Consider the following 26,799-nt stretch of genomic DNA (forward strand, 5'->3'; position numbering starts at 1 on the left):
GTCAGGGTCTCTGCCTCTGTCTTCATGTGGGCCATTTTGTCGTCCGCATGCTTGCCGAACAGGGTCTCCCCCGAGAAAGGCAGGTTGGCCACTCGTTGCTGTGCCTCCGGTTTCACTGAGGTAAGGCCAAGCCAAGCGTGACGCTGTTGGTTGATGCCGTGACAATAGCCATGTGCCGCTAACAGAGACACATCAGCCGCCGCGCTGATAATCTGATTCGACACCAGCATCCCCTCACGCAAAGTCTCCAGAAAGTCCTCCTTCTTGTCGCGAGGCAGCAGCTCCGCGTACTGCTGGAGAGACTCCCACAGGGCACGGTCATAGCGCCCCAACAGAGCCCTGGCACTTGCCGCCTTCATGGTGGTAGAAGCCGTCCCACAGACCTTTCTGCCCGTCTCGAAGATCACGGATGTTGTAGGTGTTGGCACCGTCACCGTGATCCCTAGTTTGGCAGCACCCCTCAGTAGCACCTCCTGGAAGGAGACTATATCGTCGACAGGCGATACTCCCGTCCTTGGCGAGTCCAACAGCGTCGGAGAGTAGTCCCTGACAGACGATTGGGTGCGGGATCTGGCGCTGCGCCTCCTGCGGCGTCGCCCAGATGTCGACGATGCCCGTCCACGGCTCCATGCCCTTCCTCTCCGTCCGGAGCGAGAGCGCGATCTGATCGGCTGCGGCCGCTTCGGAGTCCTCTTCGGTGGCGTAGGATTCCGAGGTAACGACACCGACCGTGGCGGGCCACAGGTGGGCCCGACGGTGTGCGAGGCGGAATGCTATGCGGTGGAGGAGGAGGAGGAGGAGGATGAGGAGGAGGAGGAGGAGTAGGAGGAGGAAGAAGAGGCAGCGGTGGTGGTGGTGGCGGCGGTGGTGGCGGCGGAGGCGGCGGTGAGGCCTCCCTTGGCAACGGAGGAAAGGGTGGCGACCTCGGCTTAGGAGGGGTAAACACCACTGAGTACACCGAGCCCGGTGACTCCGTTCTCTCCCCTCGTGACCCCGAGGAACTCCCGGCGTCAGGACTCCTCCTGCGCTGCCTCTTCGATGGCGAACGCCTCTTCGATGGCGAACGCCTCCTCGGCGGCGAACGCCTCCTCGACGGCGAACGCCTCCTCGACGGCGAATGCCTGGGACCGGTCCTCTACGTCGGGGATCCCCTCGACGGTGACCGTCTCCTCTCTGCCGTCGGCGAACGGCGACCTCGCCTCGACGGCGAGCGCCGACGCCGGAGCTGTTCTCGACGTCGATGACTCGACGGAGAAGTCGACGGCGTCGACGAAGATGCTGATGTCGTCGACGGCGGGCTGCTCAGCTCCCTCGACAGCGAGCGTCGACGCCGTTTCTCCCCAGAGCCCTGGGGAGACGGTGAGCAGACTGCAGCCATCCCCCTCGACGCCGTAGTCGACGTCGACGGAGAATGGGGACGTTTGCTGGGCTTCCTACCCCTGGGGAGCCCCCCAGGGGCCTCAGCATGGGCAGAATCAGCCCCTCCTGACCCACCTTGTGCCCTCAGCCTTCTGTCCTCCAGGCCAAGGAGCCTGATCTTCATCCTTTCCTTCAGGGTCCTGGTTGAGAAGGATTGGCAAATGTCACACTCCTCTGGGACATGGGACAGGGAAAGGCAGATGATGCACACCCTGTGTGGGTCCGACTTGGCCTTCTTCCTCTCGCACTCTGGACACCTGTCAAACAAGCCAGGCATGGTGCAACAAGAAGGAAGGCAACACGGTACTAAATATATCACTTGAAAAGTGAACAAATTCAAATAAACCCTTGAAAAGGGAGAGCTCAATGCTCAAGGGTCCTGCTAGCAGGAGCCGGAAAAAAGAACTGAAAGTAAAAGGGACCTGCTGTGCATTCTGGGATACTGGAAAAGTTCTGGAAAGTTTTCGTAAAAGGCCCAGTATCCTGCTCTGAGCCACATAATGGCAGCCTATGGGCTTGTCTGTCCATTCCTCCCTCTCTATCATTCCAGAGGCTTTTTGCTGGTAGAGGCAGGTTTTTCTTTGTGGAAAAAGCTGGGCAGGCAGTGTTGTTTGTGGATGTTGGTGGAATTTTCTAGTTGAAGTACTGGACAGTGTAGCCTGTGGATATAGGCTGCATTATCTGTCTTTGAAATTCTCTCTTAAGTGTAGATGCAGGTCTGCATGGCTTGACAACTTAAGAGATTATTTTTATTGCTCCGGGGTCCCCGCACATGGGCGGGACTATTCACTAGATTATGACTATACACAGAGATCCCCTACTACAGAAGTATTGTTTTGCACTTCTAATGGTTCCTCTGAAGTCTCCCCTTCATCAAAGACATTTTGACAGTATTGCAACTCTGACCCCATGCTTTTAGATACTGCATGAGACTTGTAGCCTGATGTTGCTGGCTCTACAATCTGCATATTGCCAGAGGACTGCTGTGCTGCCAGGAGGAACTGCCATTTGGACTACTTGCTTGCTGGTGCTGGCCTGCTGGGCTACTGGAGGGACTGCCACTCTGCCAAGTAACTTTATCCTGCTGCTCCCAGTGTGCCCCCAAGTACTCTCCAAAGGTTTGTTGGCTTGCGGCCTGTTCTCTGGGTATCTCAGGACTAGCAAGGATTCTCCCTCTCTGCCCTCTGCCGTGAGACCCTGCACTTGGTGAGTCAGGCACGGGGCTTTTGGCTATGTCAGCATTGTCTTGCATTGCCTTTCAAATAATACAGAATCTCCCACACGGTGGCTCAACCCACTGCGAAGCAGGAGACATAACACAAAACAAGCAACACCTTTAGAAAAGGGTTTTATTTTACAAACTGCAAAGACTCTCTTTTTAGAATAAGGTTTGGGGTTTTATTTTGCACAATGCTCTCTAACTGAAAAGGCTTTACCAAATGCACAAAATTCAAGTATATATATAGATACATATGTTTATATGCAAGCAATAATAACACACTTGGTAAATGCAACAGTTAAATGCATGAATAATACCATGAATAAATAAGCAGCAAATAATATGAGATAAGACTCAAGCAGATATAATGGGACGTCCTGCAAGAGATCAGAAAGATATATACACACTAGATACATCAAATTCTTACTTTGGATGTGCATCTCACTCAGTCACACATCACAAAGAAAACACTTCAAATGATCAAAGCCACTGGCCACACATCACAATGGCAATAATCAAAGACAACACCTCAAATGATCAAAGCTACTGGCCATACATCACAATGGCAATAATCAAAGCTCAAACACCTCAAATGACCACAGCCACTGGAACCACGCATCACAATGGCGCTAGTCAGAAACAAATCACCTCATCCGATCGTTCACTCGGCATCCTTACCAATTCTCGCTGGGGGGCCCGTTCACAGTTGGCTTGGACTCTCGATCGGGAGACTCAAGTTCTGTTTGTCTTACAGCAGTACGTCTACTCAGTAAGTGAGCACCAAACCCAACTGTCAACAAACCGTAGCTTTATAGTCTCAAAAACTCACACTTGAAGGTTCAAGAAACCTTCTCCCCCCGCACCAAAGCAATATTACCAGGACTGGCCAGCTTCCAAGCAAGCATTCCATGGCATGAAGGAGTTTCCACGTTCTATCTACAGTCTCGCATGTTCCAGCCTTTATCTTGTCAAAGCTCACGAAAGCCTTCCAGGGTGCATTAAACAATCTTTCACAAAAACAATCCTTGAACGTGATTAACCCAAACAACTTGCAAGCGTGGCTGTGCACGCAGATAAAGCTCAAGCCAGGCAGAGTCGGAATTCAGGATGACATGAGGCTATGTCAAAGCCAATAGTAAGAACTTCATAATACTTATCAATGTACAACACAATGCACATTTGTGCATTACTGCTTATAGCATCACATACTTTATCTCTCAATGTACAACACAGTGCACATTTGTGCAGCACTGCTCATAGAACTGCACTTCGAGACCAAAAAGTACATTCCACACCTCACTGTCTCACTCATGCTTTCAAATGCACATCCCACATGTTCTGTTCTTGGCAAGGCTGTTCTGCTCCGTGACAGCTCCCACTGAAAGACTGCAAGATTACAAGAAATAAACCTTTAAGAGACCCTGCCGACTTGAAGCTGAACTATGCCACCTACTGACATGCAAAAGTACTACTAGAACATTTCTGGATCCAGTCGGTCACCTGGGGAATATTCTAAGATAAGGAATCTTCAGCTAATAGTCTATACAAGATATAATGACGTCAATACGTGCTCCAAGTCAAGGAGATGCTCCTGAAGCTTTCAAAACTCTGCCAAAAATGCCAAACATGGTGTTAAGAAACACCGCTGGGTCCAAACCCGGTGCCTGGAACTCAGAGCATTAGAGTGCCAGTGCTAATCCGGCAGGGAAGACGCCACCAACTGTGGTGTCTGGAAAAAAGGTATTGGTGCTAGTGGATGATAGGTTGAATCAGACTGAGGTACACTGGTTTCCACCATTACCAACTCCTGCTTCGAAGAAAAAGATCCTGTGGGAGTTCAGTGATGTTTGGGAGACTTAGGGCGAAACCAGCCGTGGGTTGATTGTGTTCTGGTTCAGGGAAGGCCTGGCAGCTTGGGCTGACCATTCCCCTGAGGAGCAGGGGCAAGACTGATTTACATATAGCTGCTCCAAACTGAGGTAACATGGTGAGCAAAAGAACAATAGGTTGGAATGCTACCCTGAGCAATTGCTAGTAGTTAGAAAATTGTAAGCATTCCTCCCATCGCCAATTGTGTATTTGATGTACCACCCTAAATGGCATGCGTATCCCCAGACGTAGTTCTCATGCTCACTGTGTCACTGGAACCACGCTGTACCCAGCTGATGAGCCCATAACTACAGCACTCAGATCTGGGTTGCTTGTGTTCAGGTTCAGGGAGGGCCTGGCCTGGCAGTTCAGGCTAAACGAACACGTTACTTACCTTCGGTAACGATGTATCTGTAAGAAACATTAGTTAGTTAGATTCCTGACCTTAGAATATCCCCAGGCGTCAGGCTGGATCCGGAAAGATTTTTGTAGCAATACCCCTTGCGCGTCGCTAGGCGTCGTCTGTGGCTCCGCGACCGTCGTTGGCGTTGTGCGCTGGAATGACGTCGTCGGAGTACTTAGATACCGCCCTCGCGCGCTGACGTCAGTTCTTGTACATAGCTTTCCGCGCCAGGAACGCAGAGCCATGCAAGAGACCGACACTGGTGCCAAAAAAGTCTAAGGCCCTGAATAGGATCACCTTAACCCTAGATGTCGGTGTGCAGAACGTGGAGGATGGGTGGGTCGGTGAGGAATCTAACTAACTAATGTTTCTTCCAGATACATCGTTACCAAAGGTAAGTAACTTGTTCATCTGAAAGAAACACGTTAGTTAGATTCCTCACCTTAGAATAGATACCCCAGCAATACAAACCACGGTGGTGGGTCTGCGAACCAAGATCACACCAGAAAGTCCTGGAGAACAGAACGGCCAAAGTAGCCATCTCTCCAGACTTGGCTGTCCAGGCAATAGTGCGTGGCAAACGTGTGCAGTGAAGCCCATGTCGCCGCCTTACAGATGTCCTGAGTGGGAACTTACCGTCCCAGGGCAGTAGTAGCCGCCGTGGCCTGGGTGGAATGGGCTCTCAGCCCAACAGGAGGGTCCTTTTTTTGCCAAGGAGTAACAAATCTTAAAACACAATACGACCCACCGTGAGATGGTCTGTTTGTGTACTGCCCGCCCCTTCTTAGCACCCACGTAGCCAACAAAGAGTTGGTCGTCCACCCGGAACTGTTTGGTGCGGTCCAAATAAAAGGACAACGCCCGTTTTGGGTCCAGACAGTGGAGCCTCTCTTCCTCCTTCGAAGGATGCGGAGGCGGAAAGAAGGTGGCAATGTGACAGATTGCCCGATGTGAAAGGGGGTCACCACTTTCGGTAGAAAAGAAGGACGAGTCCGGAGGACAACCTTGTCCGGATGAACAGAAAGAAAAGGAGGCTTAGATGACAAAGCCTGGAGCTCACTCACCCGTCTAGCCGAGGTGATAGCTACCAGGAAAGCAGTTTTAAAAGTCAGAAGATGAATGGGACAATTGTGAAGAGGCTCAAAGGGAGCGCACATCAGAAAGGTCAAGACAAGATTCAAATCCCACTGAGGCATTACGAAGGGGACAGGAGGGAACATGTGAGTAATGCCTTTGAGAAAACGCGAAATAACAGGGGACTTGAAAAGAGAAGGCTGATCAGGAAGCCGTAAGAAAGCAGAAATTGCAGAAAGATAACCTTTCAAGGTGCCCAGAGCAGAGCCCTGCCGGGCCAAAGAAAGAAGAAAGAGGAGAACCTCAGAAAGAGGGGCAGAAAGGGGATCCACAGCCTTTGCTGTGCACCATGCCACAAATTTGTTCCGCAGACAGGCGTATACAGTATTTGTGGAGGGACGCCTGGCTGCCAGAATGACATCACAAACTTCAGGAGGCAAGTCAAATGGCATCAACTGTCACCGCTCAATGTCCATGCATGGAGGTGGAGACTGGACAGGTTCGGGTGGAGGACCGTCCCCTGCTGCTGCGACAGAAGGTCCTCCTGAAGAGGCAGTCGTATCGGGGGATCAATTGACATACTGAGTAGCTCGGGATACCAGTACCTTCGTGCCCAATCCGGGGCCACTAAGATGACTTGGGCCCGGTCGCGCCTGATCTTCTTCAGCACTCTGGGCAGAAGTGGTATAGGCGGAAAGGCGTACAACAGACCGCACTCGCGACGAAAAGCGTCTTCGAGCGAGTGCCGCCTTGGAAATTCCAACGCGCAGAACTGCTGACATTGCGCGTTCTCTTCGGTGGCGAATAGATCTAACCAAGGATCTCCCCACTGCAGAAAGAGACCTTGCACCACGTCCGAGCTCAGACGCCATTCGTGATCCATCATGCACCGGCGGCTGAGTTCGTCTGCTCTGGCGTTCAGAGAGCACGCCAGATGTTGAACCACCAGGAGGATGCCCTGGTGTTCCCGCCATGTCCAGAGGCGCAGAGCCTCCTGACAAAGGGTCCACGACCCCACCCCGCCTTGTTTGTTGCAATACCACATGGCGGTGGTGTTGTTCATGAACACCTGCACGACACGTCCCTGGACAGAGGGAAGGAAGGCTTTCAGTGCAAGCCAGATCGCTCTCAGCTCCAAAAGGTTGATATGGAGTTGAGTCTCCGCCGGAGACCAGAGTCCTCTGATCTCCGCCTCTCCCATATGGCCTCCCCATCCCAGGAGGGACGCATCCATCACTACTACGTGCTCCGGTTGGGGTAGGGAGAGGCATCTGCCGCTGACCCAATCGCGATCCGTGAGCCACCACTGCAACTGCTTCGCAGTGCCCTCCGAGATCAAGACATGGTCGGACAGGTTGCCTCGATGTTGGGCCCACTGAAACTTCAGGTCCCACTGCAGAGCCCGCATTCGCCACCTGGCGTAATGCACCAACAGGATTCAGGAGGCCATCAGCCCCAGAAGCTGCAGCACCAACCTGACCGAAACCTAGGATAGAGGCCGAAAGATGGGAATCAGAGCCTGAATATCCCGGACCCGCTGTTCCGGAGGATAGGCCCGGAACTGCGCCGAATCTAGAACCGCTCCGATAAAGAGGAGCTTCTGGGAGGGACTCAGGTGTGACTTGGGCACATTGATGGAGAACCCCAGCGAATGCAGGAGGTCGGCCGTAGTCTGGAGGTGGGAGATGACTTGCTGGGGCGAGGCCGCCTTCAACAGCCAGTCGTCGAGATAGGGGAAGACTGGAACCCCTGATCTGCGCAGATGGGCTGCGACCACCGCCATCACTTTTGTGAACACCCGAGGGGCACTGGTGAGGCCGAAGGGGAGCACGGTGAACTGAAAGTGCTCCTGACCCACCGTGAACCGCAGTTAACGCCGGTGGGCCGGCAGGACGTGGATGTGAAAATAAGCGTCCTGCAAGTCCAATGCTACCATCCAGTCTCCAGGGTCGAGGGCAGCCAGAACCTGAGCTAAAGTGAGCATCTTGAACCGTTCCTTCCGGAGGAAGGCGTTGACGCTCCTGAGGTCCAAGATAGGGCATAGGTCCCCTTTGCCCTTCTTGGGAACCAGAAAGTAGTGGGAATAGCAACCACGACCTACTTCTGGCCCAGGAACGCGCTCGACGGCCTCTTTGGCCAAGAGGGCCGAAACATCCTCCCGCAGAAGATTCAAGTGATCCCCCAACATACAGTGGTACTGCGGTGGCATGGCTGGAGGGGTCGCCTCGAAGGGGAGGGAGTAGCCCCTTCGGACGATTTGCAGCACCCACCTGTCCGATGTGATGGATCGCCGGTGGAGCAGGTGATGGCGAACTCTGCAGCCCACTGGCGTGAAATGGGCCTGAAAGCTCGGAATAGGAGGGCTTTGAGGCAGATGCTGCCGGGGTGGATGTGGACTGACCGGCACGTTGTCCTCCAGTACCGCCTCGGCGGAATCCGCGACCGCGTGCAGGTTGGTTCTGCGGCCGGTGGCTGGGCGGACGTGAGGAGTCGCCCCTTCCTTGGCCACGAAAGGGACGAAAGGCGGAAGTTTGCAGCCGTGGGGCCGAGAGACCCAAGGACTTGGCCGTAGCCCGGGAGTCCTTGAAACGAGCCAGCGCACTATCCGCCTTCTCACCAAAAAGACGAGTGCCATCAAAGGGCATATCCATGAGGGTACTCTGGACATCCCCCGAAAAAGACGTGGACCGCAGCCAGGCGTGGCGCCGGAGCACCACCGTGGTGGAAATCGCCCTACCCAGCGAGTCCGTAGTGTCAAGTCCACACCGTATGGCGTGCCCTGCTGCATCTCGCCCGTCAGCAATCGTCTGGGTGAGTCGTGGCCGGGCTTCCTCCGGACACAGGGGCAGCACGTCCTCCACTGCATCCCACAGGGAGTGGGAGAAACGGTCCAAGAGGCAAGCGGTGTTCAAAGACCGCAGTCCCAAACTTAGTGAAGAGAACAGCTTCTTCCCAAACTGTTCCAGCCTCTTGGATTCCCGATCCGGAGGAGCAGGCGGGAAGGAGGATTGGGAAGTTGAGGCCTGGATAACCAGACTCTCAGGAGTGGGGTGTTGGGACAGAAAACTGGGTCGCCCGGAGTAGGGCGGCGGCGCCGGGCCACGTTCCGATCCACAGGAGGAACTGTGGAGGGCTTGGACCAAGTGCCCTGCAGAACGTCGATGAGGGCCTCATTGACCTGCAGCAGAGGCTCTGTGGAGCTTGCTGTCGGTTGAAGCACCTCTGTGAGGATGTTAGTCCTCACGGCCACAGCAGGCAACTCCAGCCCAAGGGCTTCGGCCGCCTTGCGCAGCACCACTGAGAAAGCTGCACCTTCCTCCGAGGCCACAGTCGGAGGAGAGATGAAACCAGCGTCCGGGGAGGTATCCAGACCACTGGCATCCCCCAGTTCGTCTGCCCAGTCCTGTGAAAGCTGGGCCTGTCTGGCCAGAGAGTCCTCAGACCCTCCCAGAAGCCCCCGTCATCCGATTCCTGATAAACAGGAGGAATAATCGGAGCCGGGCAGTAGATGAAGTGCTCATCCATCGGCGTCGGATGCGGCGTCGAGCGGCGCCGCGCCGGCGTCGGGCCCGGTCCGGGGCTAAACCGGGGAACCGTGTCGTCCTAGGACAGGCCTGGATCCCTCGGGGACCTGCGGCGTCGGGACCAAAGTCGTCGACGGCGCCGGGGCTGGAGCCGCCGGCACGCGAGGTCGCCCGGTCGAGCCCGCGGGGCCCGAAGGCGCGCCGTAAGGCATCGATGTCGGAGCCAGGCTCTTCATGGCCGAGAGGAAGGCACTGACCTCCGCCGGAGTCGCGTCAGTCCCAGGGACCGGCGGGTATGTGGACAGACGCGGCTCCTGCGGCTCCGACGGAGCAGGGGGGGTGGGACCACCCTGACCCTCAGCCGAGTCGCGCGACCGGCGAGGGGAGTCCGAAGAGCGGTGTCGCGTCTTGGACTTCTTGGATCGCTTCGACTTACCCGAAGACTTCGAGCCCGATGAGCAATGATGGTGGCTGCGGCTCTGCGATCGGTCCTTGGACCTCCTCCTGGACCGGGACCGAGAGCGGCGCGGAGCCGAGTGCCGAAGCTCGAAGCTTACGGGACCGCTCCCGCCTAGCTTTCGATGTCAAGGCCTGACAATCGAGGCACGACTCCGCATCATTATCGGCCCCCAGGCAGTAAAGGCACCGGCGATGGTGATCCGTCACCGACATCAGTCGATGACAGGCGTCACAGGCCTTAAAACCAGGCATCCTACCGGCACCAGAGTCGAGTCGGTAGAAGACAAAAAATAGTCAAAAAGTGACTAAGGGGTAAGCTCTTCCCGGATCGGGGCTGTCTGGCGCGGAATAAAGAAGAACTGATGTCAGCGCGCGAGGGCGGCGTCTAAGTACTCCGAAGACGTCATTCCGGCGCACAACGCCAACGACGGATGCAGAGCCGCAGACGACGCCTAGCGACGCGTAAGGGGTATTGCTACAAAATTCTTTCCGGATCCAGCCTGACGCCTGGGGATATTCTAAGGTGAGGAATCTAACTAACATGTTTCTTTCAGATTGTTCCCATAATGAGCAGGATCAAGACTGATTTGCATATGGCTGGCTCCAAACTAAGGGTGTGTGGTAAGCAAAAGAAAGATGGTTTGAGATGCTTATCCAATCAATTTCCAGTGGTTAGACAAATTGCAAGCATTCCTCTGATCACCTTTTTCTGTGTTTCATGTACTGCCCTAAGTGGCATAGGAATGCCCAGACATAGGTCCAATGCTCACTGTGTCACTGGAGTCAAGCTGTACCCAGCTGGTGAGCTCATACCTACAGTGAAACCAGTCCTGGGGTGCTTGTATTCCGGTTCAGGCAGGGCCTAGCCTGGCAGATTGGGCAGGACTGTTCCCTTAAGGAGTAGGGTCAAGCCTGATTTGCATATGGCTAGGCCCAAACTGAGGTGGCACTGTGAGTGAAAGAACAATGGGATGGGATGGGATACTACCTCGAGTGATTGCCAGTGGTTAGACAAATTTCAAGCATTCCTTCCATCACCTTTTCTGTGTTTCATGTGCCGACCTAAGTGGCATGGGTATGCCCAGACATGGGTCCCAGGCTCTCTGTATCACTCGATCCAAACTGTACTAGGCTGATGAGCCCATAACTAGGGCAAAACAGGTCCTGGGTTGCTCGTGTTCTGGTACATGGAGGGCCTGGCATGGCAGTTCGGGGTGGACTGTTCCCATGAAGAGCAGGGTCAAGACAGATTTGCATATGGCTGGGTCCAAACTGAGGTACATGGTGTGCAAAAGAACGATGGGTTGGAATGCTACACTGAGCAAGTTTCTTCTGCTTTCTATGATTCGTCCTCTTAGCACCTGAGGAATGGATGGAGACCTGGAACAGGGTTTTGATCATCGACAACTAACCTTGTCCTCACAGGCCTGAGCAAAAATACAATTTATCCTCTCTTTCTTAGATTGCTTTCGAATGCATACAAAGGCACGATTCCCAGGAAAGTGAAACATGGTCCAAACTCCAGGCACGATAGACATATAAAGTGTGGGTCTATGATGGGCATCTGTCCCTTGCAGTTCCTACAAGGTTTAAAGCCTGAACACTTTCAAGGTGACCTAGAACTGCACTAAATTAACTTTCAGTGAGGAAAAACTCAAGACTCTCAAAGAGAACGTGTTTCGGATTCACCTTGAAGAGGCGGAAAAAAGATAACTGATGTTGTTGGACTGGGTTGGGTGCTATATGGCTGCAGTGACATCTGACACAACTTCTGGTGTTGATAAAAAGTCAGCACCTATTACCGTCAATGTGGGAGCTTTGAAGTTTTCTAATCCAATCTGAGGCCAGGGATTAGTCTACAGTTAAAGAATCTGCAAGTAGAAGTAGCCATCAGAACAACTATTTTAGAAACATCAGTAAAGAATATTGAACAAGAAATGACTGCAGTCTTAACAATGCCTAACAGGACCATTTCTACCTAAAAATATGTCCATGCATAAAGATTAATATTGCAATTAAACTAAGATTATGAAAGATCATGAACATAACTTCTTCGAAATCTAACATTAACTTACCACGTTAGGGATATTTAGGTGTACTTCTGTTTTTAAAAGGGCATTATATTCTTCAGTTGGAGAGGATTGATCAAATAAATCCGTACGACGAAAAGCACTAAAAGAAATATACATTTGTTTAAAAAGTAGTCAAATTATGACTTGCTGCTAATACCAAAAAACATTCTATTACATGCTTTATTTTCATTGGTATCAAAATGTATTAGCAAATATAATGGTTTAATTGTACTATGTTATGCATACTATTTGTTTTATGCTACAATTTTCAGCTTTGTTCAATATGGGCATAGGAGAAGTTCCAAGTTAAACATCATAGTCCATTAGGGAATAGTTCTATAAACTGTATAAACTTTATCAATCGATCAATTTTTCTGTTCTATCTACAGTAGATTTTTATATTATATCTGTGATGAAATGGGATGTATTATATGGTGTGGTCGTAAAACTTCACCTTGTAATACATTTCCAACCCCTTTAGGACCAAGTAGGCTTTGTTTCTGAAACCTTAGCTCAACACTGTTTAGCTGTGGCTTCCAGCAGTCGAGCTTCAACAAAGGAACAAGTGTAAAGCATTCAAATAACACCAAACGACTGATGAAGAGAGGAACAAGACTCTCAAGGAATAGATACATTTCTAAAAATAGGTTGTAATTCAAACATTTGTAGACACCAAAAAGTAAAAGATACACCAGAAGGTTCCAGATATACTTTTCACAAAGAACAATAAATCCAGACTTTTCACTCAACATCAGTTGGCCAGCATAATAAAGTCAGCAGTGCCCATCTTTTGGCAATAACTACCATTCTGGGTGACTTAAGAGCCAGACCATATATTGGCTCGGCTCTTGTTCAGCTCCCCCTTTTTACTTGTTGGCTCGTCCACCTCTACCCCACAAGGAAAGAGCATCATTCAACAGTTTAAGCAGGGTTTCAAAAGCCTCACAATCATGCAAATCCACAGGTTTTTAGGTTCCATTCCCATGTGTTAAACAAGCATCAGAACTCGAAATAAAACGAGGAGTGCAATGTGGAAGCACCGACAACTAAAAAAAAAAAAAACCTTTTCCTGAATGCGATGGTGATGTCAGGCAGCAGCACGAGTCTTTAGAAAACATACCGATCCCTGGGAAACTCTTCAGCGCATGGGTTTCCCCAACAACAAAGGCAAATGTGAGTGGATGCCTGCTTGTGCCCTGGGGGACCGTAGAGTCTGTGCTGAAACAGGAACACTCTAGTCGGTCCCTGATTGTGCCCCAGGGGCACTGTAAAAAGCACGCTGCGTGAACGGAATGCCGAAGACATGAATCGTGCTGGAAATGGAACAGCGTGTGCCTGGCTGCTCTTCTCCTGTCTATATTTCAGGGGAGTCAGCTTTTAAAGCAGCAGCCATAATTGCATTTGTGAAGATCTGTTCTGAACCGGATCTGAAAGTAAACAGAAAACATGAAGGTAGGAGGGGCCATCACATGGTACAGTGTGATGGCCAAACAACATAGTCACTAAGTGAAATCGCCACAAGCACACAAGGGAGGGACAGTTGCTCAACACTGTGAGAAGGTGGCCTGATATATGCTGTCTACTAGTTCTAATGGGCACCTTGTATCAGTCCAAACAACCCCTTATGGTGATAGGTTAAAGACAACCTTTATTGAATGCTATCCTAGTGGTAGCTATGGAGAGCAGCCTTCAGGCTAAGTCTTGAAGGAATGTAAAGCAGCTTGTTTTACCAGTCTATAATCTCTTGAATGATCAAATGAAAAGACAACCACACCAGGTATATATTTAAAATATATGTATTTAGGTTAACACACACCCCTCTAGTCTCTTTATGAGACTGGAGTTCGAAGTACTTAAGTTACAAGTGTGCAATCATCAGTAATAACACAAATACACGTTTGGGCCCTAGGGGCGTACCAAACCATATACCAGAAAAGTTATAAAAGAACCACGACTGAACTAGACACAAGGCCTAGAGCCTGTAGAATCGCTGGAACCCCAAGGAACCACCAAAGGTAGTGACAGAGGAGACCCACGGGGACGGTATGCAGTGTGTAAACACAACCGCGGGTTCCCGTTATCTTCTATGGGCAATGTCGCGGTTGGAAATTGAAAGGTTAGGGACACTTCTAATCAAGTCAGGCCCGAACCCTTTTGGACTTAAGAAGTTCTAGGGCTAGCACCCACGGGAGCACCGGAGTACTCGAGTTATCTCACCCAGGGAATCCGGGTGCATAGGTGTCTTTTGGTGTCGGGTCTCGTCGTCGATTTCAATGGAAGCCTGCAAAAAACTGCTGCTGCCGTGAAGAGAAGTGTCCAAAGAGATCCAAGCCTGGATCTAGGATGGAAGGAACCTGAAAGCAGAGGGGACAGAGTCTGGGTCACTAGCCAGTGACCCAGGGCAGGCTGGACCAATGCCCACAGATGTCGGATGCTTCAGGTGAGTTGACGGTTGTCTTGACTCTTCAGCCACGAGGTCCAGGAGGCGTCGACGAAGTCCACGAGCCGGATTCGAGCTGTCCCACAAAGTCTGTCGAGTGCTGCGGTGTCGGCGACCAGAATGGACCCAACAAGCCTTGGCAACGGCCAGTCACTGGAATTCAGAGAAAGGACTGCGGTGCAGACCAGCAAGATCTGAGGGACTCACCCAGCGAGGGTAAGTCAGGGCACATCTGGAGCAACCAGGAAAGCCCAAGTAGAAAAGGATTTGCCTTCGTGGGGACCTGCTAGCCAACGGGCTAGTGATCGCGATGGCGCCTCGAGAGATCGCACTTGAAACTGGCCCACGGGTCACGAGTGGAGGCCAGAAATCTTTGGTGCAGGAGGTGCTCAAGGCTGGGGCTACTCGGAGCCCAAAGCACAACTTCGAGGAAGCCCAGGAAGATGCCGTTGCTGCAAAAGATCACGGTGTCTAGGGGTCACGGTTTCACATCACCCACGATAGTCACGGGCCTCAGCTTTGCTGTGGACTCAGGGTAGCCTCAGGGAAGTCTGGAAATCCACCTCTGGTGATGCAAAGACTTCGGCGTCCGGAAGGAGCTTCAGCGATGCAGACCGGTCAGTTGCTTCTTTGGTGCCTGACAAGCAGGGGAGTCACTCCTTGACCCCAAGGGAGATTTCTTCCATCTTCTAGTCGTGATAGAAAGTCGAAGGTCCAGGATATATGATACAGAGTTTTGTCCAGGGTAATCTAAAGTCTCGAGGACTGGGTTCCCATATTTATACTAAGTTTGGGGGTTTGACATACTCTAGGGACCCACCTATGGGAGGGTTTGGAAAGCGGGGTGGTTACACCCAGTTCCTTTGTCCAGTTTCGTGCCAGAGCAACTGGTTTGAACTGGACTATGCACAGGGACACCAAGTGTGCCCCCAGTGCAGACTTCAAAGCACCAGAGAGTGCTCCCGCCCGGACCGAATACACATCTGCCTGTCTGGGGAGGTGGTTACACCTCCCTTCGAAAGGAAACCTATTGTCCAAGCCAGAATTTCGGTCAGCAGCAGGAGGCCAGACCCGTGTCTGTGGCAGAGGCATCCATTTTGTGATGCCAGGGCTCAGGATAGTCCTACCGGGTTTGACCAGTGTGAACATGTCTCTCCCTCTAGAAGGGTGGAATGCTTACCCCCGCCGCCAGAACTGACGAGGGGGATAGTATTCCAAAGCGTTTGACACCAAATATGACATGTTTTGATGCAGCGATTCCCAAAGTTAGCATTTACCGCGAGGTTATAATGCACTTAAGAGTATATGGTATGGCTGTATCACAGAACAGCTATAAGGAAGGATTTCCAAAAGCTGCAGAGGGGCTCAGCTCATGCTTGGGCACCCTCTCACACAAAACCAAGCACTCTGCCTTCAGGATTGTCAAGGTCTGCCATAGGAGTGGCTTATAGGTTTATATGTGTCTGTATATATATGTGGATATAGGTAGCCTATACCACAATAAGGGGTGCAAGCACACCCCTACCCAGGCTGCAGTAGCAGACCTGTGGTGCCATTTTGGAGTGCGTCCCAGGGGTGGCATAATACATGCTTCAGCCCCTGGAAGGCCTCTGAGGTACCTATGCCCTAGGTACATAGTATACCATATACTAGGGGCTTATAAGGCACTCCAGAATCCAATTAGATATGTACCTAATGTACATGCAAACCATTTTAGAGAGGAAGCAGATAGGCTGTGGTCCTGATTAGCAGGGCCACAGCCAGACTAAGGTCGAACAACAGTGAAACACCAGCAAAAAGTGGGGGTACCCATGTGAAGCAGATCCTACTCTACTACACAACCCCCCCCAAACGCAGGGACATTAAACTAACCTTGACCAGTTGAGTCTTCATGTTCTAAGTGGAAATACCTAGAGAGTCCATCTGCATTGGCATGGTTACTCCCAGGTCAATGTTTCCACTGTAAAGTCCATCCCCTGTAGGGAAATGGACCACCTAAGCAGTTTGGGGTTTTCACCCTTCATTTGTTTTAGCCATAAGAGGGGCTCATGGTCTGTCTGAACAAAGAAGTGAGTACCAAACAAGTATGGCCTCAACTTCTTCAGAGCCCAAACCACAGCAAAGGCCTCCCTCTCAATGGCTGACCAACGTTTCTCTCTAGGGGTCAGCCTTCTGCTTATGAAAGGTACTGGCTGATCCTGACCTTCATCATTCAACTGTGACAGTACAGTACCCCCAATTCAGATGCATCTGTTTGGACAATGAACCTCTTGGAGTAGTCAGGACTCTGCAGAATGGGAGCAGTGCACATGTCCTGCTTTAGGTCATCACATGCCTTTTGACAGCTAGCTGTCCACTGAACCTTTTTGGGCATCTTTTTAGAAGTTAAGTCATTCAAGGGTGTCACTATTGATCCATACCCTTTGCCAAATCTCCTATAGTACCCAGTCAGGCCTAAGAAGGCTCTCACCTGAGTCTGGGTAGTTGGAGCAACCCATTCCATTATGGTCTGGATTTTGCTCTGCAATGGTTCAACCTGGCCTCCACCTACAAGGTGGCCAAGGTACACAACCTGACTCTGCCCTATCTGGCACTTAGTAGCCTTGATAGTTAGGTCTGCTTTTTGCAGGGCCTCCAAAACATTCCTCAGGTGGACCAGGTGATCCTCCCAGGTGGAGCTAAAGACAGCAATATCATCTAGATATGCTGCACTAAAGTCTTCCAGGCCTGAAAGGACTTGATTCACCAACCTTTGGAAAGTGGCAGGTGCATTCTTCAAACCAAAGGGCATTACCACAAATTGATAGTGCCCACTAGGGGTAGAAAATGCTGTCTTTAGCTTTGCATCATCAGCTAGTCTGATCTGCCAGTAGCCAGCTGTTAGGTCAAATGTGCTTAGTAACTTGGCTGAGGCAAAGTATCATCTCATCTGCCCAAGGGATGGGATGGGCATCAGTCCTAGTGACTGCATTGAGACCCCTGTAGTCTACACAAAACCTTATCTCTCTTTTCCCACCACTGGTGTGAGGTTTTGGTACCAGGACTACTGGACTAGCCCAAGGGCTAACTGAGGGTTCAATCACACCCAAAGGCAACATCTCTTGGACTTCTATCCTTATACAGTCCCTGACAAGGTCAGGTTGCCTGTAGATCTTATTCTTCACAGGTAGACTGTCCCCAGTGTCCACTTCATGAGTGCACCAGGTGGGTGGCCTGACTGGGAGTCAGAGAAAACATATGTCTGACCTGGCTGAGAAGGTTTCTGCAGTCAGTTTGCTGCTGGGCAGTGAAGCTACATGCCAAGGCTACACCATCAACTGACCCATCATCAGGGTTCTGACAAAGCAGGTCAGGGAGTGGGTCACTCTCTTCCTCCTGTCCATCATCAGGAACAAGCCCATGTCTGCCCTGTCAACATATGGTTTGAGTCTGTTGACATGAAGTACCCTATGGGGACTCCTAGGGGTTCCAAGGTCTACCAAATAGGTAACCTCCCCATTCTGTTCAACTATAGTGGGGGGTCCACTCCACTTGTCCTGGAGAGCTGCTGGGGCCACAGGCTCCAACACCACACTTTCTGTCCTGGCTGGTAAACAGTCAGTACAGCCTTTTGGTCATGCCAGGCTTTTTGCAGTTCCTGGCTAGCCTCAAGGTTTTTGTTTGCCTTTTTCATGTACTCAGCCATCCTGGAGCAGAAACCAAGTACATAGTCCACTATGTCTTGCTTTGGGGGCTTGAGAGGTAACTCCCATCCTTCCTTCACCAAACACAATGGACCCCTGACAGGGTGACCAAACAAAAGTTCAAATGGACTGTAGCCAACCCCCTTTTGAGGCACCTCCCTGTATGCAAATAAAAGGCAGGGTAAGAGAAGGTCCCATTTTCGCCTAAGCTTCTCTGGGAGTCCTTTAATCATGCCCTTTAAGGTTTTGTTGAATCTCTCAACTAAACCATTGCATTGTGGGTGATGGGGTGTGGTGAACTTGTAGTTCACTCCACACTCCTTCCACATAGCAGTCAAGTAACTAGACATGAAGTTTGCACCCCTGTCAGATACTACCTCCTTAGGAAAGCCTACTCTTGAGAACACACTCAAGAGAGCTCTTGCCACCACAGGTGCTGTAGTGGTCCTTAGGGGAATTGCTTCTGGGTACCTGGTGGCATGATCGACTACCACCAGTATAAATCTGTGCCCAGATGCTGTTTGGGGATCCATGGGACCAACAATGTCAATCCCTACCCTTTCAAAGGGCACCCCCACCACAGGTAGTGGTATCAGGGCCACCTGCTTTGCCACTGGCTTGGCAGGTTACACAGGAGCGACAAAACTCTCATGTCGACAGACATGTGAGGCCAGTGAAAGTGAGGAACAATCCTGTCCCAAGTCTTGTTCTGGCCTAGGTGTCCTGCTAGAGGAATATCATGGGATTGTGTCAATAGGAAACCCCTAAACTTCAGAGGTATAACCAACTTCCTGGATGCACTAGGCTTGGGGTCTCTACTCTCTCAATATAGGAGTCCATCATCCCAATAAACGTTATGGGTGCCACTAGCATTCCCAGCAGCTTCATCAGCAGCTTGCTGTCTGAGGGTTTCAAGAGAGGGGCAGGTTTTCTGCTCCTGGCTCAGATCAGACCTGGAAGGGCCCCCTGTCCTAAAGAACTCAACCTGGTCAGGTTCAAGCTCCTCTGGGACAGTTCCTTCTTCAGGCTCAAGATCATCTCCCTGAGAAGACTGATCAGTACTCTGAGTCAGGTGGGAAGGCTCTGCCGTACTTACCACAACCTTCTTAAGGCCAGTTACCCCTCCCCAGGAGAAGTTAACAACTACCAGAGAATGGTCTGTTCTGACATTGCTAGCATTGGTCACTTGGTATGTGAGAAGTTGGCCTGATGTATGATGTCACTAGTTCTAGTGTACACCTTATATCAGTCCAAATACCCTTATGGTGATTGGTTGTAAAGTCAACCTTATAGACCAGCTATCCTAGTGGTAGCATGGACAAGAGCAGTCTTAGGCTAAACTCTGAATGGCATGTGAAGCCAGCTGTGATACCATATATAATCCCTTGAATACCAAATGAAAGGACACCACAACAGATATATATATAAAATAAAGTGTATTTATTCTAAGCAAACCCTCAGCACTCTTTATGAGATTAGAGGTAAGTACAACACAGTCTTATTTAAGCATACATTAAGTCACACAGGTAAGTAATACAGTTAGGCCCTAGGGGCCACGCAAACCATATACTAAGTAAGTGGTATAAGAACCACTGTCACGGAAATAGAATAGGCCTAGGCCTAGGGAATCGCTGGGGCTACACTACACTAGCGTTAGTTAGGAAGTGGGAGGCCCACGGGATTCGTGTGCAGAGTGGAAACACTCACGCGTAATGCGTAAAAGTCAATAGCAATAGTACAGTTTAGAAAACGGTAGATTTAGGACACTTCCGGAGTAGCTAGGAAGTTGAGACTTGAAAACTAGACACTAGGATAGTCACTATCCTGATGAGCACCGGAGTACCCAAGTTACCTAGCCCACAGGCTGCGGGTGCATAGGGGTGAAGATGCGTCGTTTTCGTCGTCGACTCCTATGGATGCCTGAAGAAAGATGCTGACAGGCAGTCAGTGAAGAGTGTCCGGTGGATCCCAAGGCTGGGATCAAGAAGAGAGGAAACCTGCAAGCAGAAGGGACAGAGTCAAGGTCACTAGCCAGTGACCACGTGGAACCAGGAAGGAACCAGGCGATGTTGTGAAGATTGCAGGTGAAGGTGAAGCTTGTCGCTGCAGCCAGGAGGACCAGGAAGCGTCGAGGACGACCAGGACCAGGAGGCGAGCTGTCCCACGAAGGCTCTTGCTGTCGGCGGCGTCGAAGTTGGACTAGGACTCACCAAGCCTTGGCAAGCGGAACCCACGAAGAACGAAGGACTTGCTTCTGGTGCAGACCAGGAAGGTCTGGGGTGCTTCTTCTTTGCAGAGAAGCGGGAGCCAGTCTGGAGGAGCCAAACCAGTGCAGAAGATTTCAGGGTGCGTCGTCACAGAGGCCACTAGCCAGCGGGCAAGCAACCGGACAGACGCGGCAAGCAGGAAAATGCTGAAGGGCCCTACGCAGGACTCGTGGAGTGTGGGGGGCTGATCTTCGGTGCAGATGGTGCTTGGGGTTGGGGCTTCTCAATCCCCGGTGCACAACTTCGAGGGTACCTCAGAAGCTGCGCTGTAAGTTACTAGCCACTTTTTCCAGGTAGCCGGTCCCACGTCGCTCGTCGCCTCCACGGATCTCAGCTCTGCTGCAGATGTGGATGAGGGTCGGAGAAGTCTGGAAGTCAAGGCTCTGGTCGGGCTCTGCAGTCGGTTCCTCGTAGAACGGTCGCAAAGCAAAGGGTAGTCTCTTGATGGTGCCTGTTTGCACAGGGTAGCCACTCCTTGGCTACAAGGGAGATTCTTCAGTCTTCTTCTTTCGTCGAATGTCGAAGGTCCAGAGTTTCTGTTCAGTTTTGCAGGTTCAGGATAATCTAAAGTCTTGAGGCCCAACTCCCACTCTTATACTAAGCTGGGGGGCTGGGATACCTGCTAGGTCACGCCTTATGGGTGGGACCTGGGAGGGGGTGGTTACACCCACTTCCCTTTGTCCAGTTTCGCGCCAGAGCTGGGGCTGGAGTGCCCCAGCGCCGGTTTGAACTGGACTATGCAAGGAACACCTTGTGTGCCCCAGGCATGTCTCATTCCTTTCAGCCCACCCTGCCCCAATACACTAAAGGCTGTCTGGGGAGGTGCTAGCACCTCCCCAAGCAGGAAACCTATTGTCCAGGCCTCCCTGGCTGGGATCACTCCCAGCTGCAGGAGGTCAGACTTGTGTCGTGGCAGCAGCATCCATTTTGTGATGCTGAGGCTTTGGTCAGAGGCTAACAGTTGAAGTATGATTTTAACATGTCTTTCCCTCTAGAAGGGGGGAATAATATTCTCATGTCCAGAAATGGCATGGGGGTATTATTCCACAGTGTTAGACACCTTACACGACATGTTTTGATAAAGCCAAACCATAGTTACCATAACCGTCTAAGATTATAAGGCACTTTAAGAGTATATGGTAGGCTATATCATAGAACAGCTATAAGGACAAGGTTCCGAAAGCTGCAGACAGGCTCAGCTCATGCTAGAGCACCATCTCACATGTTACCAAGCACTTTGCCTCCAGGATTGTCAAGGCCTGCCATAGGAGTGACTGATAGGTACACATGTGTCTATATGTAAGTTAGGTATAGGAATACTACACCTAAGCAAGGGGTGATTACACGACCTTGCCCCAGCTGAGTGATCAGCCAGTTGTGTCAAAATGGAAGGCCAGGCCAGGGGTGGCATAATACATGCTGCAGCCCCTGGTAGGCCTAGGGTACACCTATGCCCTGGGTACCTAGGGTACACTGTACAGGGGCCAATAAGGTGATCCTATCCAAATGGGTTATGCACCTAAATTACATAGTATTAATTTAGAGAGAGAACAGCAGGGCTGTGGGTCTGATTAGCAGGCCCACAGCCACATCTAAGTCGAAAACCAGTAAAGCAAAAGCAAAAAGTGGGGGTGAACATAGAAAGCAGACCCTACTCTCCTACGTGGTATATTTCACCAAGTATAATCTGCCCAGGATCCACAAGATCTTTTGTCACCATTGTGACACTTGCTCCTCTGTCCCTGAATGCCCAAGCTTCTACTCCATTTATTAAAGGCGGCTGCCTGTATTTGGCCAAGTTACTGGGACTCACAAAGGGGATATATCCATGCCCCCATCACAGACAAGCACAGCCTGAGTTGGTACTCTGACTAGGCCAGAGTCCATCTCAGAACACAGGGTCAACACTACTACACCCTTATTCTGTGTATTCCCACCACCAATTGTAACTGCACTAGGAGGAGCTGGTGCCTTAGGGGCATTGCTGGGGGCTGGAGTATTTTCTTTGGCCTTGGTGAAACTAGGCCAGTGAGTTTTCTGTTTACAGATTTTTTACCAAGGTTTCTTTTGGCCTTTTCCCTTTCCTGACTGTGAATCCCCACCTGAAGAAGATTTTTGGGGCCCTTGAGAAGACTTATAGGGCCCGATTCACAGAACTAACTTAAGACAAAATCCTAAACTTACTACCATTTTGGTATTCACAGAATGCACTTACTGATTTTGGTATTCACAGAATGCACTTACTACTTTTGGTATTCACAGAATGGATTTACGACTACTAACTTTACGTCCGCACTCGGGCCAGAAATTCCGGCCCGGAGGCGGGGTTTCCGGCCCAGAGGTGGAGATTTTGGCCATGGCTAAATCTCCGCCACTGTCCGGAATCCCCACCTCCGGGCTGGAAGCTCCGCCTCCGGCCCGGAAGCTCCGCCTCCGGCCCGGAAGCCCCGCCTCTGGGCCGGAAGCTCCGCCTCCGGGTAGGAATTTCCAGCCCGAGTCAGGACGTAAAGTTAGTAGTCGTAAATCCATACTGTGAATACCAAAAGTAGTAAGTGTATTCTGTGAATACCAAAAGTAGTAAGTTTAGGATTTTGTCTTAAGTTAATTCTGTGAATCGGGCCCCTGGTCTTTACCCTTGTCCCCACCCTTGTCAGAGTTTTTGGAATCTTGCTTCTTTGGGTCACCACCTTGGTTCTGTACCTTCTGCCTCACCCTGGTTCTGACCCATTTGTCTGCCTTATTTCCCAATTCTTGGGGAGAAGTCAGATCAGAGTCTACCAGGTACTGGTGCAACAGCTGATTTTGACAGTTATTAAGAATCTGCTCCCTCATTATCAGATTGTACAATCCTTTGAAGTCACACACTTCACTGCCCAATAACCAACCTTCCAGAGCCTTAGCAGCACAGTCAACAAAGTCAACCCAGTCTTGATTTTGTGCTTTTTGGGTGCCTCTGAACTTTAACCTGTATTGTTCAGTGGTTAGGCCAAACCCATCTATCAGTGCACTTTTCAAGACCTGGTAATCATCAGCATCCTCTTCTCTTACAGTGAGGAGCTTGTCTCTACCTTTGTTTGCAAAGGAGAGCCATAAGACTGTTGCCCACTGACCTTGAGGGACCTTCTGTACTTTACAGGCCCTCTTTAAGGAAGTTATCCATTTGTTGATGTCATCCCCACTCTGGTAGGGAGGAACAATCTTACTTAGGTTTCTATGGTCATGTAGAGCTCTAGGGCTTCCCTATCTAAGGCCATCTGCTGCTTTATGAGGTTGAACTTGTCTTGCTAGTACTTCAGCAGTCTCTCTCTCCTCTCCTGGGAGGTTTCCCTCCCTCTGTGAGAAGGGACAGAGGTCCCTACAGAGGAGTTAGACTGGTTAGACCCCCTTGACAGAGATCTATCCTTTCTAGCCCTGTTGTCAGGTCTCCCGGGAAGAATACAGGAAGGATCATTATTGTCAACCTCCTCATCCTTATCCAGGAGATCTGGGTTCACCAGAGTCTGGTCATTGTCACCAGTCTGGTCAGCATTAGAGGTAGGGTCAGGGGAAATGCTACCCCCAGGCCCACCATCACCTGCTGTCCCACCCAAACTGTCTATCCCATCAGGCCCACTACGCCCTGTGATATCATCCAGCTTAAGTATCTTTATGAGATGCTGGGTGGATGGACTTATGCCTGTCTTCAGCTTCCTGATGGAACGTAAGGCCCTAAGCTGGGCAAAGGAGAGATCCTCATATTTATAGGGAAGGAGCTCACTGGTTCCTGGTAGGGACCCACTGGTTCCTGGCAGGTTAGACATTACTAATGTGGTGTGGTGTATTTCACTACCTACACTAGTGTGGCCTGCTAAACTCTCTTGAGTTGTAGAAAGGGTGTACTATCCCTTAACATACAACTCTAAGTGCAGTAGAACTTACTGTATCTAAACTTGATACTATATGTACCTCAGGTACCTTTAGTGGTTTTCAGTTGATCAATTCAATTGAGATTATCTGGTAAAACAATAGCAAGCTGGAACCCACACGCTGCACACCAATGTGAGAAGGAGGCCTGATATATGCTGTCCAGTAGTTCTAGTGGGCACCTTGTATCAGTCCAAACAACCCCTTATGGTGTTAGGTTAAAGACAACCTTTATTGAAAGCTATCCTATTGGTAGCTATGGAGAGAAGCCTTCAGGCTAAGTCTTGAAGGAATGTAAAGCAGGTTGTTTTACCAGTCTATAATCTCTTGAATGATCAAATGAAAAGACAACCACACCAGGTATATATTTAAAATATATGTATTTAGATTAACACACACCCATCTAGTCTCTTTATGAGACTGGAGTTCGAAGTACTTAAGTTACAAGTGAGCAATCATCAGTAATAGCACAAATAGACGTTTGGGCCATAGGGGCGTACTAAACCATATACCAAAAAAGTGGTATAAGAACCACGACTGAACTCGACACAAGGCCTAGAGCCTGTAGAATTGCTGAGACCCCAAGGATCCACCCAAGGTAGTGACACAGGAGACCAACGAGGACTGTATGCAGTGTGTAAACAGAACCGCAGGTTCCCGTTATCTTCTATGGGCAATGTCGCGGTTGGAAATTTAAAGATTAGGGACACTTCTAATCGAGTCAGGACAAAACCCTTTTGGACTTAAGAAGTTCTAGGGCTAGCACCCACGGGAGCACCAGAGTACTCGAGTTACTTCACCCAGGGAAGCCGGGTGCATAGGTGTCTTTTGGTGTCGGGTCGCGTCGTCGATTTCAGTGGAAGCCTGCAAAGAACTGCTGCTGCCGTGAAGAGAAGTGTCCGAAGAGATCCAAGCCTGGATCTAGGATGGAAAGAACCTGAAAGCAGAGGGGACAGAGTCTGGGTCACTAGCCAGTGACCGAGGGCAGGAGGGACCAATGCCCACAGATGTCGGGTGCTTCAGGTGAGTTGACGGGTGTTTTGACTCTTCAGCCACGAGGTCCAGGAGGCGTCGACGAAGTCCACGAACCGGATTCGAGCTGTCCCACGAAGTCTGTCGAGTGCTGCTGTGTCGGCGACCAGAATGGACCCAACAAGCCTTGGCAACGGCAAGTCACTAGAATTCAGAGAAAGGACTGCGGTGCAGACCAGCAAGGTCTGAGGGACTCACCCAGCGAGGGTAAGTCAGGGCACATCTGGAGCAACCAGGAAAGCCCAAGTAGAAAAGGAGTTGCCTTTGTTGGGACCTGCTAGCCAACGGGCTAGTGATCGCGAAAGAGCCTCAAACGGTCGCACTTGAAACTGGCCCACGGGTCACTCGTGGAGTGGAGGCCAGCAATCTTCGGTGCAGGAGGTGATCAAGGCTGGGGCTACTCGGAGCCCAAAGCACAACTTCGAGGAAGCCCAGGAAGATGCTGTTGCTGCAAAAGATCACAGTGTAAAGGGGTCACGGTTCCACGTCATCCACGATAGCCACGGGCCTCAGCTTTGCTGTGGACTCAGGCTAGCCTCAGGAAAGTCAGGAAATCCACCTCTGGTGATGCAAAGACTTCGGCATCCGGCGGGAGCTTCAGCGATGCAGACCGGTCAGTTGCTTCTTTGGTGCCTGCCAAGCAGGGGAGTCACTCCTTGACCCCAAGGGAGATTTCTTCCATCTTCTAGTCGTGATAGAAAGTCGAAGGTCCAGGATATATGATACAGAGTTTCGTTCAGGGTAATCTAAAGTCTCAAGGACTGGGTTCCCATACTTATACTAAGTTTGGGGGTTCGACATACTCTAGGGACCCACCTATGGGAGGGTTTGGAAAGCGGGGTGGTTACACCCAGTTCCTTTGTCCAGTTTCGTGCCAGAGCAACTGGTTTGAACTGGACTATGCACAGGGACACCAAGTGTGCCCCCAGTGCAGGACTTCAAAACACCAGAGAGTGCTCCTGCCCAGCCCCAATACACATCTGCCTGTCTGGGGAGGTGGTTACACCTCCCTTCGACAGGAAACCTATTGTCCAAGTCTCCCCTGCCGGCGTTTTGGTCAGCAGCAGGAGGCCAGGCCCGTGTCTGTGGCACAGGCATCCATTTTGTGATGCCAGGGCTCAGGAAAGTCCTACCTGGTTTGACCAGTGTGAACATGTCTCTCCCTCTAGAAGGGTGGAATGCTACCCCCGGTAGTATTCCAAAGCGTTTGACACCAAACACAACATGTTTTGATGCAGCCATTCCAAAGTTAGCATTTACCGCGAGGTTATAATGCACTTAAGAGTATATGGTATGGCTGTATCACAGAACAGCTATAAGGAAGGATTTCCAAAAGCTGCAGAGGGGCTCAGCTCATGTGTGGGCACCCTCTCACACAAAACCAAGCACTCTGCCTTCAGGATTGTCAAGGCCTGCCATAGGAGTGGCTTATAGG

General features: G+C 50.8%; 1 protein-coding gene across 1 annotated transcript in view; it reads right to left on the bottom strand.

Annotated features, from left to right (window-relative positions):
• DNAH8 (dynein axonemal heavy chain 8) overlaps positions 1-26,799 on the bottom strand; it is a 13,985,216-nt gene that overhangs the window by 10,107,083 nt on the left and 3,851,334 nt on the right. Inside the window, exon 25 of the mRNA XM_085610239.1 lies at positions 12,043-12,139. Coding sequence (XP_085466365.1) covers positions 12,043-12,139 — 97 coding nt within the window. The remainder of the gene's footprint in view (positions 1-12,042; positions 12,140-26,799) is intronic.

Source organism: Triturus cristatus, chromosome 6, assembly GCF_964204655.1.
Source record: "Triturus cristatus chromosome 6, aTriCri1.1, whole genome shotgun sequence".
Lineage (NCBI taxonomy): Eukaryota > Metazoa > Chordata > Amphibia > Caudata > Salamandridae > Triturus > Triturus cristatus.